The 14,439-nt window shown below is 42.3% G+C and overlaps 1 protein-coding gene across 1 annotated transcript in view; it reads left to right on the top strand.

The window, feature by feature from the left end:
- dock4b (dedicator of cytokinesis 4b) overlaps positions 1-14,439 on the top strand; it is a 72,080-nt gene that overhangs the window by 40,367 nt on the left and 17,274 nt on the right. The window contains exons 26-41 of the mRNA XM_076111301.1: positions 258-352; positions 885-960; positions 1,128-1,228; positions 1,514-1,572; positions 2,241-2,389; positions 3,144-3,229; positions 4,922-5,017; positions 5,142-5,202; positions 6,009-6,102; positions 6,597-6,745; positions 8,205-8,291; positions 8,515-8,619; positions 8,924-9,065; positions 11,350-11,516; positions 13,339-13,425; positions 14,027-14,203. Of these exons, the coding sequence (XP_075967416.1) occupies positions 258-352; positions 885-960; positions 1,128-1,228; positions 1,514-1,572; positions 2,241-2,389; positions 3,144-3,229; positions 4,922-5,017; positions 5,142-5,202; positions 6,009-6,102; positions 6,597-6,745; positions 8,205-8,291; positions 8,515-8,619; positions 8,924-9,065; positions 11,350-11,516; positions 13,339-13,425; positions 14,027-14,203 (1,731 nt within the window). The remainder of the gene's footprint in view (positions 1-257; positions 353-884; positions 961-1,127; positions 1,229-1,513; positions 1,573-2,240; positions 2,390-3,143; positions 3,230-4,921; positions 5,018-5,141; positions 5,203-6,008; positions 6,103-6,596; positions 6,746-8,204; positions 8,292-8,514; positions 8,620-8,923; positions 9,066-11,349; positions 11,517-13,338; positions 13,426-14,026; positions 14,204-14,439) is intronic.

Below are 14,439 nucleotides of genomic sequence, written 5' to 3'. Positions count from 1 at the left end.
CATTTGATTCCACACTAATTCTTAGATTTAAGTATGTGGCATGTTAACAGTGGCACATTTGTGTGAAAGATCTCTGTTTCTCCTTAAACCAAAACACCTGACAATGATCAATAGATGTCTTAAACACTAATTGAGTGAACAATATAGCGATAAATTCACAGAGCTTGATTGTAAATGTTTCAGCAGCATTCAGAGATGCAGCGCCTGACCCCATGGATTTGAGTGTCCAATGACAACATGTTCTTTGTGTGTGCCAGGACTTTCTTCTTCAGATCTTCACGGTCTTCAGGATCCTAATCCGACCAGAAATGTTTTCGAAGGACTGGACCGTCATGCGGTTGGTGACCAACAAGTAAGGCCGCACACGCGAATGTGCACACATAGACACGGCTTTCATCCGCCTAACAGTGCATGTAGAGCCTTGTATCCCTCCACTGACGGCGTGTTCCGCCTCTCGACGGTCTCCTTTCAAAGGTCGATGCGATGTGTCTTTATTACGTGGTCCTACATATCAGCAGCAAGGTGGAGGTTTAGAGAAACGTATAATATTAAACCAGAAAGTAGTGGAACCTTGATGCATCTTAAAATCTTTGAAAGACATTATCAATTGTAGTGCATAGGTGATCTGAACACATCAAGTTTAATGACATGCTTGTATCTACCTAACCATGAAGGCCTATGTGTTTCTAGTTGTTTTTCCCTTTTTTTAAAATATATATTTGAACCTTATTATTATGGGACGTAACTGCAAATGTCTCTTTACTTCATCACTCTACAAATGGGCCGTTCGAATAGCTTGTAAATTGTTCAAGGTGATGCATTTCCCCCCCGACTTAACACAACAGCCCTCTCGACCTCCTCGTCTCTTTCTCTTGTTCTTTTAGTGTCATCATCACAACTGTCCTCTACCTTTCTGAGGCTCTGAGGAAGAACTTCCTCAATGACAAGTTTGACTACAAGGTAAGGGGCTCTGTGGATGTGTGTGTGTGTGTGTGTGGGTAGATCTGAACAGTGCTAGAGTACTACAGATCTTATGTTGTTTTTTTTGCCTTATATTCCTCAAGTTGGAGAAGGACGTTTTTTTGCACAGCGTTGCCATGATGCAATTTGTTTGCTGTCATTTTCAGGTGTGGGACTCGTACTTCTATCTGTCTGTAATATTTATCAACCAGCCCTGTCTTCAGCTGGAGTCCTTCTCTCCCTCCAAGAGGAAGAGGATTCTGGAAAAGTGAGTTCTGGTTGGTTTTGCACAATGCGGCGTGTGCACGCACCCTGCGCTCTTTCTGCTGCACGTGTTAGGATGGCCTGGCTGTAACGAGCCGTGTGCTTTCTCAACAAGCCATCCTATCCTGCTCCCGTTCTCTGTCAAATTTCAAAACAGTCACACACACACACAAAGGATACTGCAGGCCACATACAGTATAATGACTAGTTAACATGCTGTTCTCACTGCTTCTCTTGGTATTTGCCTGCAGCAAGCACATATTTCTAACGATGACATGCTATCATGCAGGTATGGAGACATGAGGGTGATGATGGGCTGTGAGATCTTCAGCATGTGGCAGAATTTAGGTAAGATGATAAAACATTGCAATGCACGTGGTTCACACGGACTGTTTTATTCTTAAATTTACTCCTAAACCCCGTGAGATATTGTTCAGAAGAGACTCGGTGACATTAACTATTATTGTAAAGGCAGCTGTCTGTCTTCCAGTCCAGCAGTAGGTCTGTAAAATCTCTCCATAACTATTCCTCTACAGAAGCAAAAGTAGTGTTCCTGAGCTGATCGGTACTTTAAAAAAAACAAACCAAAAACACTCTCGGCCCTTTTTTCTTTATGCCAACAACGGCAACCAAACGGGGGGCTCTCAACCTTTTGTTCTGCTCCGAGTTTGTGATGGATCTGTGCAAATGTTGTGTTTTTTTATTATAATTTCTAGTGTTTTTTATATGTATTAAAGTGTGTTTTTGCCCAATTTGAAATACATTTTTCAAGTCACTTTATCTTTTGTTGTATTTGATGTCAACAGGAATTGAAGTGTTCCCACTAACACTAATGCATTTTAAAGTAACACAGACGCTGTGATTATTAAAATACTGCATCAATTTGGTGAGAGTGCAGTGCAGTGCTTATTAAATTAGAGTCGAGTCGGCCAAATTGCCTCCGAAATAAACAATACGCTGTCATCGGGGACAAAGTGAGAGCCTACCCTCTGTGTTGACTTCTGTCTCTCCTCCAGGGGAGCACAAGCTGAACTTCATCCCGGCGATGATCGGTCCGTTCCTGGAGGTGACGCTGGTGCCTCAGCCCGATCTGAGGAATGTCATGATCCCCATCTTCCACGACATGATGGACTGGGAGCAGAGACGCAGTGGCAATTTCAAACAGGTATACCGGCTCTTAAAAAGACGCAAACTTTCCTGAAACTTATATTTAATTGCCAGTTTAACCCTTGCATGCATGCGCTCTTTCATGAGTGGGTCAAAGGTCGTCTCACAATGTTTTTGTTAATAGCGTGTTAAATTTGAACTTGTAATGTTTATTTAACATTCTCATCATCAAATGATCAGAGCTGCAAATATGAACATCTTTTTAAGTTATTGTGTGCTACGGTGTAGCTTAGTTACCAAGCTACTTTGTAAAGGTAACAATTTATCTATAGTAATGCGAGCTGCCAAGCCTTTAGGTCATTTGTTGATAATAGAAGACACTATTTTGATTTTAAGGTAAAAAAACCTCGAGATAACACATAAATGTATCAAATGTAAAATGATATTGCTGTGTACACTGATAGGTGAGTGGTGATGCCAATCACAGTGGAGATTTGGTCCACAATAGATCCAGTATGTTACCTGACAAGAGTAACTAACAGGGAGGATAAGGTATTTTTTTCCCCCGCCATCTTGCACCCTGGTGATGGTTTTCATGATTGACATGTTATCGCTTTTATGGTGAAATCTTGCAGAGGCTGTTACTTTGACACGTGACTGACTTTGACATGAAGTGATTTGAATCGACCACGCTGTTCAGTTTCAAGCTGGAAACTGTTTTCGTGTTCTCCTCCTCGGCCATTTTAGCAATATCGTTTGAACTGCCGCCCCCTTTGAGAGTGAAACGTTTATATATTTTTTTGTCCTCGCAGGTGGAGGCCAAGCTGATCGACAAGCTGGACAGCCTGATGTCTGAGGGCAAAGGAGATGAGACGTACAGGGAGCTCTTCAACAGCATGTGAGTTAGAGAGGAACAGATAGTAACTTAAAATATGGAGAAGAGGGGCACATGGGTGCACACTTACTTACATTTTGTCTAATTACCTTGGATTTTAAAGGAAATGGGATTAGATTGGGGGGCCACTCAGAGCCACTCAAGAACTAGCACAGTAAATACAGTAAATGCTTAAATAAAGATGCCAGTTCAGGATGCCAGGACACTTCCACTAACGGACGAAATAGCTGTTTATTGAGTCCAATGACCTAAATGATGCCGCTGAGACTCGCAGCTCGTTTGCCTCAGTAAGTGGCCGCTTTATCTGAAAGTGGACATGTACTGTGCTTTGAAAATGAGCTTTTTCACCCAGCTTGTTTACCTGAATAACAGAACTGTTAAATGTCTGAAGCTGACTGATAGAATACAGAACATGCGGTCAATATGAAAAAAATGTTCTTTTTTACAAACCCATCATTAGTATTAAAGAATAGGCAGTGGGTAGTTCCTTAGTGATGGAATAATACAGAGAGGTAAGTGATCAGTATTCACCTTCATCTTCACTCACACCTCCTCTGTGGACGGTCCTGGTCCACTCTGTCCTTGTATCTCAGGTCTGTGCTCCTGCATGCTTAGCGTATGTGCTCACGCTAATGTGTGTGTCTGTGTGTTAGTGTGTGTGTGTGTGTGTGTATCCCTGCTTCATTTTTTGCCTGCTCATATTTTTGTGTCCACCTTCACAAAGGAGTACTATACTTGGCCCTACATTTCAACGTAGCTGCCAAACAACATTATCTGAAGCCATCTCTTCTGGTTCACACACACACATTGTATGTTGAGCTTACTATCACATAGATGTGAATCAAATTGTCTTGATAAGGATTTTTATCAATATTCATCTCCTGTAGTTGTCCCGTTGTCTTTCATAGTCAATCATTCTCTTTCCCACCATATTTATGTGTGAAACATCACAGAACACAGTGTAATATCACTGCATATTCTGAAGATATGTCGAATCTATATTGTGCAATATGATATAATTATGCATTAGGGATCATTATTATTTAAATGCAATTATTCAATGCTTATGTTTATGATTTTAGCCTACTTTTCTTGCTTAAATGATTTAATGTTTTAGTTTGTTTTCCTCATACTAACCCCGCTAACCCCTTAACTAACCCGTGTGAGTGTGCGCTGATATTAATCGTATTAATATTAATTTATTCCGCCTATGCTTCCCGCCTGGAGTAGAATTCCTCTGTTTGGTCCGTACCCTAGGTAAGACGCTCTCCTCTATGTTCTCTCTGTGTCGTCTGTGTGAGGGGGAACAGCGGGGAAGGGTGTAACTTCAAGCCAAAAGCTGTTTTAGCATTATTGTTTGTCCGGTTGAGATAACCAATCAATTAAAAAAAATATCTATTTAGGTGTCAAAACAGTATATCGGCTATTATGAATTTTCTTTTCTTTTTTTGCCACCGTGGGTATTTTATATGGTTAACTGCCACAGGCAGGCCAGTAAGCATAGGTGATACTGGTGTGACTGGGATTGATTTCGTCTTGGCTTCGCCTCCTTTTCTTTTTCTAGTAATTTCTTCTTCCCTCCCCCTCCCCCTCCCCCTCCCCCTCCTCCACCTTTCCTTTCCCATTTCCTCTCTCTTTTTTTTTTTAAATCTCTTGTCTCTTTTGATCTCAACATCTCTGTATCTTGTCCTCCAGCCTGCTGAAGAAGATTGAGAGGGAGACCTGGAGGGAGAGCGGCATCTCTCTGATCGCTACCGTCACTCGCTTAATGGAGAGGTTGCTGGACTATAGGTGAAGAGTGCGCGCGTACACTCTCCGACACTTGCATACATGCTTTATCAATTTGAATTAGTGATTATTATTATTTCTTTTTTAATCATAGCTTTGCATGTCTTGCATGATGTTTCTATCACAGGGATTGTATGAAGCTGGGAGAAGTGGATGGAAAAAAGATTGGATGTACCGTCAGTTTACTGGTGAGTAGCAGTCACTCCAAGAGTCGTCTAAATCTGCATAAGTTGGTATTGGCTGTTACAAAACCAGATCTTCAACATAATTGTTGTCTAAAGGCATCCTCTGGGGGACCAGACTAGCTGTTTGCACCCCGCTTCCACTTGTTATGTTAAGCTAGGATTAACCAACTCTTGGCAACAACAAAAATAAGTGTTTTTAATGTTTTTTTAAGATATATTTCCATAAAATTGAAGACTTTTTAATAATGGCTTGAGTTTTTTTCGTAGGTTTTCCATCCAAAAGTATTGGAGCAATCTTTATTTGCGCTGAAGAGAACAGAATATATGAGCAGAGTAATCATACTTAATTTGTTTAATCTGCCCTAATGTGTTGCTATTAAGCGTCTTATGAAGTTCCACCCTTTTGTTGATTAAAAATCAAACTATGTGATATGTATACTAGTTGATTTCTTCAGTTTAGGTTCATTTTTATTGGATTTATAGTTGTGTGTTTTCTGTTTAATGGTGTGAAAAGTGTATTTCATGTCGTTGACTCAGACATTACAAAACTCTATCGTTTCTATTGTCAAGCCCTTCTGCCTACTGGGTTTTCCTTACGTAACTGCAGCCATCTGTAAGAGTTCCCGGCTGTGTAGGCAGACGGATCAGAAGTCACTGCTATTCAGCAGCTGAAATATATTGTTGCACCGCGTCTACCATAGAACAATCTGTCACTTTATAAAAGTGGATGTTCATCTCCAACTCTCTCTATAATTTTCTCAATCTCCTTTGTCTCTAAACATCACTGAACCACCTACTGCCTCCGCCAGAACTTCTACAAAACTGAGCTCAACAAAGAGGAGATGTACATCCGCTACATTCACAAACTGTACGACCTGCACTTTAAAGCACAAAACTACACAGGTACGTCTAAGGGAGCGACTCTAACATACAGTGTGTGTTTACATGTGATCCTCCTTTGACACACTATTGTGATCCTGCTGTATGTGGCAATTAGGGGAGACCCCGAATAGTCAAATATCTGACGATTAAGGAGCCTGATTCGACTATTTAGTGGTGGAAACAACGTATATGAAGAGGTCACTCCAGTATGGCTGTATGCTGAATGTCTGATTTTACGTAGATTAAAATGAATGTAAGATATTCTGTTATAAAATAAATTCTATGCCAAGTCAAGAGGACTACCTGTTAATTGAGTGTTTGAGCTCTTTTTGTATGTAAAAGATGTCGATGATAGACGAGACTTGACCTATCAGATTTGTGAATACTTAGTCGGGGAAACCCCACTTACTGTCCTGTCCTCTTGTTGTCCTGACAGCACTGTACATCCTCATGTATGTCCTGAATAACATGCATATAATCTCCCGACTGTTTGTGTGTGTTTCTGTGTGCCACAGAGGCATCGTACACGCTGCTGCTCTACGACGAGTTACTGGAGTGGTCAGAAAGGCCGCTCAGAGAGTTCCTCAACTACCCCATGCAGAGCGAGTGGCAAAGAAAGGAGTATCTGCACCTCACTATCGTCCAGAACTTCGACAGGGGGAAGGTAAGCTTTCTCACTCTTCGAGCCCTTTTGTGGCACACTGTAGCATTTTCATGGGTACATAAAGACAGTTGCATGGAGCTTGAAGATATGTTGGAATCTACAAGCTAATATCCTCGAACACTTTTATGTAAAGAAACGTCATGACAAAATGTAAAGCTCCGGCCTCCTTAATCAGATTTTGTATAGGAAAAATAAATCAAATAAGTTCTGTTTTTAGAAGATAGCAAAACGAAGAAACACTGCATGGCTTCTCATGTGTATTTTAATATGTAACTCCAATTCATACCTGGCACTGACAAAGAAGCACAGCCATATTATCAATGGTAATTTAGAATAAATACATACCAGCCATTAATACATGGAATGTAAGCTCATAAGCTTCAACATTAAACATTAATACTCACGGATGGAAGATGGAGGGTGAGAGAACTGGAGTTCCCCCCCCCTGCCTGTCATTCACATGAAATTAAATCCCCCTCATAAGAAGGCCGAGCTGTAGGCTGTACAGAGCTACAAAAATACGTATCACTTGTGGTCAGAGATTTAATTTCTACCTGTAGTGAGCTGTGACTACGACTCGAGGCATCAACGCATCCTCAGTTTAATCAGACGAATCTCTGGCGGCTGTAATTAAAGCAGGACCCATATCGTCCCACAATATCCTACACAATATTCCTTTAAGACAGATCGTGGGAGACGATGGCTGCGAGAGTGACGGGTGAAGCGTGACTAGCATTGGCGGTGTTGCTTTTAGGCAGCTATTAAGAATGAACGGTGAGATTGGCAGCTTCAAGCGAGCTCAACGGGTTCAGGATGCAGCAGCATTTCAGAAGTGGTTCACAGGCTTTCTTTCTGCTACTCAAGGAAGGACATTTTTGTGACCTACTCCCACTACTCCTCTCTGCTGATTTTATCTCTTCATCCTAACTACCTTTGTCACAGTTCTGCCCTCCCGGGGGGGGGGGGGGAAGTGCCATTATGGAAACCCTCCAAAATCACACACAGGCACAAAAAAACCAACCCACATCAGCATTCCTTGATGAAATAACATAACTCTACGGAATCATTAAAACGGCTCCACTCGTTACTCATAGTCCAATTTCCCTTCACTTTCACGAGCTCCGCCATCTGCCGGTTGCTGCCGCACGGGGATCAGGAGGCAGCGGGAAAGGAAAGCTTTTCATTTAATTAGCAAGATGGCTGGGTGCTGCGTGTACCTGCATGACGAGGTTAGATTTGACTCTCGATATTGTTGACTCAGCAGTGCCATCCGGTGGGGGGACTGCAGCCTAGCAGCACCACTGCAGAGCGACTTTCAATGAGCCCCTCTATTCATATTTACTCTGTCAATCAAATGGATAGGCGTGAGCTTCCTTCATATTTTCTATATTTGCTTCCTTTTTTGAGACAGGACACAGTCAGCGTGAGGATGAATAAGTGTGTGTCTTTGTGTCTTCAGTGTTGGGAGAACGGCATCATCCTGTGCAGAGAGCTGGCTGACCAATATGAGTCTTACTACGACTACAGGAACTTGAGCAAGATGAGGGTGAGTTGTCCACAATGAACAAAGATATAGAGACCGAAGAAGCTTTGTTATTTGAAATCTTTACATGTGATGATGGGGTCATATAGGGAAAACTAGGAATGAGAAAGAAGTACTTTTATTCATATTGTGGACCTAATAATTCATCTATTATGCTTTTGTAAATGCACCAAACCCGTTATTGGTTGCACACCAAATCAGTATTGTCATTTATTTCCATTGACAGATGATGGAGGCCTCTCTCTATGACAAGATCATGGACCAGCAACGACTAGAACCTGAATTTTTCCGAGTGGGTTTCTATGGAAAGAAGTTTCCTTTCTTCTTACGGGTAAAGAAATCTCCATATTCCCTCTTTGTCATATTCCCTCTCTGTCAGTAATATTTTGAATAGAGTCATACGTTTACCCTCTCCGAAGAATAAAGAGACCTACGGGAAGAATTCACTTTTTCTTATGTAAGACTCCTCCAGTGTAAGGTGACATTCGGCCTCTCTTATTCAATGCCATTTAATGATGGAACAGATGTCCTTTGTGTGGTTTGCAGCTGGAAGCTGCAGTTGCAATGTGCGACCACTAGATGTCAAGCTAACCCCATGCTGCGCTCTGCTCTCCCCCCCTTCCCCGTCTCTGCAGAATAAAGAGTTTGTGTGCCGCGGCCATGACTACGAGAGGCTGGAGGCTTTCCAGCAGCGGATGCTCAACGAGTTCCCCCACGCCATCGCCATGCAGCATGTCAACCAGCCAGACCAGACCATATACCAGGCGGACGCGCAGTGTATCCTTTCTGTAGACAGACGCGCATGCAAAATTCATCCGCAAGCGTGGACCCCCGCTGAGCAGACACAAGTCAAATGTGCGGAAATGCATGAATAAAATGGAAAGAGCACAGGATTGATACACATGTGCGTGCACACACACACACACACACACACACACACACACACACACACATGGAGGCTTCCACACAGCGTGGTTTGTGTTTACATCCATGCAATTACCTGTAATGAGGCACACACTATCCTATCTCTCGCAATCTCTTTCTTGTTATTATCAAAGACTCATTCCCAGGAACACACACGCACACACGCACACATTGTTCTGAATATTACGTGCAGCATATCGAAATCTCATACAAGAAAGCACTGTCAAACGTGCAATGGACATGTTTTAAGCACAAAGGGCCGCATTTCAAAAGGTTTTTTTTCTTCTTGCTGGCTATAATGAGAGAAGCTCTAAAATGATAGAAATCTTGATACGACAGTCATTGGGGTCCCTCAGTCATTTCATTGTGTACAATAAGCTTAAGAGCAGCAGCGGGTGCCTCAAGGACTTTTTTACCTTGGGTTTTTTTCTGCCCTAGCTTCTGATTTTTGGCAGTTGTAGGAACATAAAGATACAAATTTTCAACTAAAGTTACAGTTCATACTCTCCTAAAAAAAGATGCTGTAATCGTACATATGCACTGTTTAATACAGAGGAATTCAACATTACAGCTTATGATACTAAAGATGACTTTAAGTAAGTCAGTATTAATAATGCAATGATTTACAAAACATGTCTCATATTTGCTCTTCATTATGAAAACAACACGTCTTTTAAATGCAGTTCACAGTAACCGTTTATTGCAACAGTACACGTTTTATTTTGGCGGTGTGGCCCTGCTCATGTGATGCTCTGGAACAAACCTGAGCAGGCTTGTCACAGACATTGACACTTATGATAGAAATGTATAGAATTCCCGAACAGACCTCAGCGCTGTTGCGTAGAGACTGAAAGAGCGCCAAACGTTTATTTCCGGACACGCATGATGGGAGGGGGTGCATGGAACATGTGACTATGAAATTACTTCTGTGCCTGCTTAAAGTCCTGTGAGACTCTCGCACCTTTTGTTTGTGTTTGGCTTCATTTTGTGCCCCCAATTCTGAAACCAAACATACATAAATCAAGTCGCCGACTCGCATTGAGAGCTGTGCGCTTCATTTCAAATTCAGCTGCACAATATGGGAGCCTTTTTTAATAATTCACCCTGATGTATGGGACAACTGTTGGCCTATATAGAGGGAGGAGGAGGAGAGAAAAGCAAAGACTTAGTGGCATAATGACACAGTGACTCTAGAGAGCAACGCTACAAGAAAGCCAGATGGAGGACAGAGACACATGTTTAAGACACTCTGCTATTTTTTGTTGTTGTTGTAATGTATGCATGTGATGCGTTTGCTTGTATGTGCTTCCCTTACTGAAAAGGACAGGCATCGTCTGACTGAATTAGGACACCGCTGTGTTATTCACACGCTAATCAATAGGGTCTCTGAGATCGTCCCCTCCCATCTGTACGCCCTTGTTGCAAACACTCATGCATATGAATGTATGTACATTAGCTAGCTCATGAGTGCAGGGGTTGCTTGTGATGAAGGTGAGCCCCGAGCAGCGCAGACAAACACTGCATCACTTCCTGCTCCTCTATTCTCCCGATTTCTTTTTCCTTTCGTATTTTATGTTTCTCAGTTTAGTTCTTCTCTTACTGTGTTCTTCTTTTGAGTGCACTGATTGTGTACAAGCATGACGTATGTGGCGTATGTTAGCACTTATTGGTTGTGAAGAAACAGAATTTGCATTTTAAATTTTTATGTGTCATATTGTGAGGCATCCTTGGTTTAGGTCCAGGTATTGTTTTATTGGATATTCTGGCCCCTTATAATATATCCTTGGCAGGGTATTGTTTCCATGTGGATGCAGATCAAAGTGTGTGTGACTAATGAAACAAAATATATTGCAGGAAAGATGTACTTATCTCAAAGACGCATACTTAATCACTCTGTAAACCTGTGTGTGTGTGTGTGTGTGTGTGTGTGTGTGTGTGTGTGTGTGTGTGTGTGTGTGTGTGTGTGTGTGTGTGTGTGTGTGTGTGTGTGTGTGTGTGTGTGTGTGTGTGTGTGTGTGTGTGTGTGTGTGTGTGTCCGTGTCCGTGTGATCTGCAATCGCCCATGTTCTTTCCGGTCACTGAAGGATTCTTGTGAGTTGTAGTCCGCAGCACTTTCCTTAACTTCCGGTGCTTCCAGACCTGCAGATCTATGCTGTAACCCCCATCCCAGAGAGTCAGGATGTTCTGCAGAGAGACGGAGTGCCTGACAACATCAAAAGCTTCTACAAGTTCAATCACATCTGGAGGTTCAGATATGACCGACCCTTTCACAAGGGCACCAAAGACAAGGAGAATGAATTTAAGGTACGGAGGGGAGAAAAACAAGGAATTCACTAGAAAGAAAGATGACGATGGACATTGACACATAAAGCAGAAAAGTAGACACACACACACACACATGGTGAGAGGGCAATGTGACACAGACATTTCTCTGCATTTGTGTAATTTCCTCCACGCTTCACTCCATGAATTTGTCAATTGTGCGGGACTATGAAAACGAGCTTTTAGATAATTAAATTGCAGCCTTTTACAGCTTGTGGAGTAGCTGCAAAATGTCATGTGCTAAGAACTAAAGAGTAAGAAATCTAGTTTCTTTTGTTAAATTTCAGAATTTAAAATTATACATTTATGATCATTAGCATTTTTTCGCAGCAAACCGAAGTGAAACAGCTTCATTTCCCTGCTTCTCTACCTTGTTCATGGAGCATAGGCTTCTTAGGTAGTGATAGTTTGACCCTGCGCCCACGTATGAGCCCGTATATAACGCATGTTTTATTCATCATGTGTCCCGTAACACTAATTATACTTAGGTTTTAGTCGGAATGAAGTCTCTGCAGCCTGATTCAGTCACACACGCAAATCCACACAGCTGCGCACACTCCAAACACATACATACACACACCGCAAAGACCCGGATATTAGGCTCATAAATATTCAATATTAATACACACACGCACCATGGAGTCATTTCATCTCAGTTCCATCAAAGCTATTTGGTCAAATTGAATTACGATATCGCATTTCCATCAAGGCTGGATGTCTCATCTCTGGCCCTCAGGAACAGAATGTATGATACACTTCTGCATGGTGACGAGAGTGTGCAGCAGCCGGTTTGGTGTGATCAGCCGTAATAAAGTAGAAAAGAACGCCGTTTCAAGAAATCCAACATAGAAATTTCCATCTGCAAAAAAATACAATGTTTCCAAAAAGGTCGAGACTTTTCAACTTCCCGCTCTTAAACTGTAATGCATGTTTGTGTTTTCCAAGAGAGGTTCAGGTGGGTTTCTTAGCCATAAAAAGCAGAAAATCAATAAAGGGCAGCCGGGTTGTGTAGTGAGTCGGAAGGCCCTTCGTCAGGTACACTGAGGACACTGGATCGATGCCGCGTGTCAGCACTCATCTGCTCTGCTGGAGTGTCCTTGAGCAAAACACTGGGTTCTAAACTAAACTGAAATAAGTTAGTTTAGTGCTAGTTAGCAGATGCTAACATGCTAAACTACCGTGGCAAAATGTTGTTGTTGATGTTAGCATTTAGCTCAAAGCACTGCTGTGCCTAAATACAGCCTCGTAGGGATTCTTAGTTCTGTTTGTATTCAAAGTGAAAACTAATTCTTGACAAAAAAAAGAGGAAATAAAGCTTGAGAAATTAAGTGAACCACGATTAAGGTTTGATGATTGATTAGGTAATCTTTAAAATGTCACTACTTTCTGTTGTTCCTGTCTCTAGATGTGTTTTCCAACAAACGTTACTGCAGGTGCTCCCTCACGGCATGAATCCGTTATGTTAATAGCCTGCAGTGAATGCTGGGAGTTTTTATAGTTTACATGCTGTCAGAATAACCTTGCGGGGATGTTGGTTTATTGACGAGCATGCTGGCTGACGGGGTAAGTGGTGGAACATGAATGATGATATGAAATATAAGACGTGACATCTGACCTGCTCCTTCAAGTAGGTGTTTGGCAGCAGTACTCTACATGTCAAACCATGTATACGTAATTACATTTTGTGGTGTCTGCCGGAGATAGAGTGCATGTGTGCATCAGGCATAAAAATAAAAAAAACCTATTGATTTTTATGTGTGTTAAGCAATCAGCTAACCCTCACAAGTACTGTGTGTTAATGCAGAGCCTGTGGGTGGAGAGGACAACCCTGACTCTGGTCCAGAGTCTTCCAGGCATCTCTCGCTGGTTTGAAGTGGATAAGAGAGAGCTGGTGAGTGTGACCACCTCTGATGAAATAACCATGAAGACATAACGGCAACACACAGGCATCTCACACAAGGGACACTGCAATACACTTTTATTTTGCAGGTTGCAATTTCGAGTACTGCCAGCCAATACCCAAGTATTGATTTAAGTCGTTTCATTGAACAACAACAATGACCTGGGTCATGACTTTCGGGCTATTGGACACATTTCATTTCCTCCATTGAATAGATTAGATGTCGTGCTAAGAATCTAATTGCGTTGCTTTGATTGCCAACGTCCAGTTTTTAAAATAGATTTTTGTATCGGGGCATTTTACCAATACTTTTATTGACAGGAGTCCATTGCGCCACGTAAATCCCCTCAAAAGCTTTCTGTCCTGGATCTTCTCTCTCAGAGCTCTCAGGAGTGGGAGGATTTTGAATGATATTTGTCCAGCGTATGCAAAGCATGACACAGTGTCCCTGTTGGTCTAAGCACATATTCTAGTGAATAGTGAAACGTAGTAGAGCATTTGGCAGCTAAAGATATGATTTTTCATATATTTCCCTCTGGAGTTGGTTATTACGATTTACAATTTATTGTATCTACGACATCCCCCTTCGCAGGTGGAGGTAAGCCCGCTGGAGAACGCCATCGAGGTGATCGAGAACAAGAACTTACAGCTGCGCACATTGATCACCCAGTGTCAGAGCCGGCAGATGCAGAACATCAACCCCCTCACCATGTGCCTCAACGGGGTCATCGACGCCGCTGTCAATGGAGGGCTGGCCCGCTACCAAGAGGTATGGATTGACGGATGGAGGATAAGCTTGGGGGGGTTTCTGACACCGTTAGGAGCGATGACATATGGCTTAATGATCCATGAAGGTGGGTTCTAGTGGAGGGACGCATGGACAGAGGGTTTTTTTGCGGAGTGGATGAACAGATGGATGGGTGGAGGGATGGAAAGGGATGGAGGGGTGGACGTGGGAAAATTAGATGGATGGGTAATGCAGGGATCGATGGGGGAGGGGGGGTT

The sequence above is a fragment of the Anarhichas minor genome, unplaced genomic scaffold (assembly GCF_050575085.1).
Source record: "Anarhichas minor isolate MPS153535 unplaced genomic scaffold, ASM5057508v1 ptg000045l, whole genome shotgun sequence".
In the NCBI taxonomy this organism is placed as follows: domain Eukaryota; kingdom Metazoa; phylum Chordata; class Actinopteri; order Perciformes; family Anarhichadidae; genus Anarhichas; species Anarhichas minor.
This window is presented reverse-complemented; position numbering and strand designations above follow the sequence as displayed.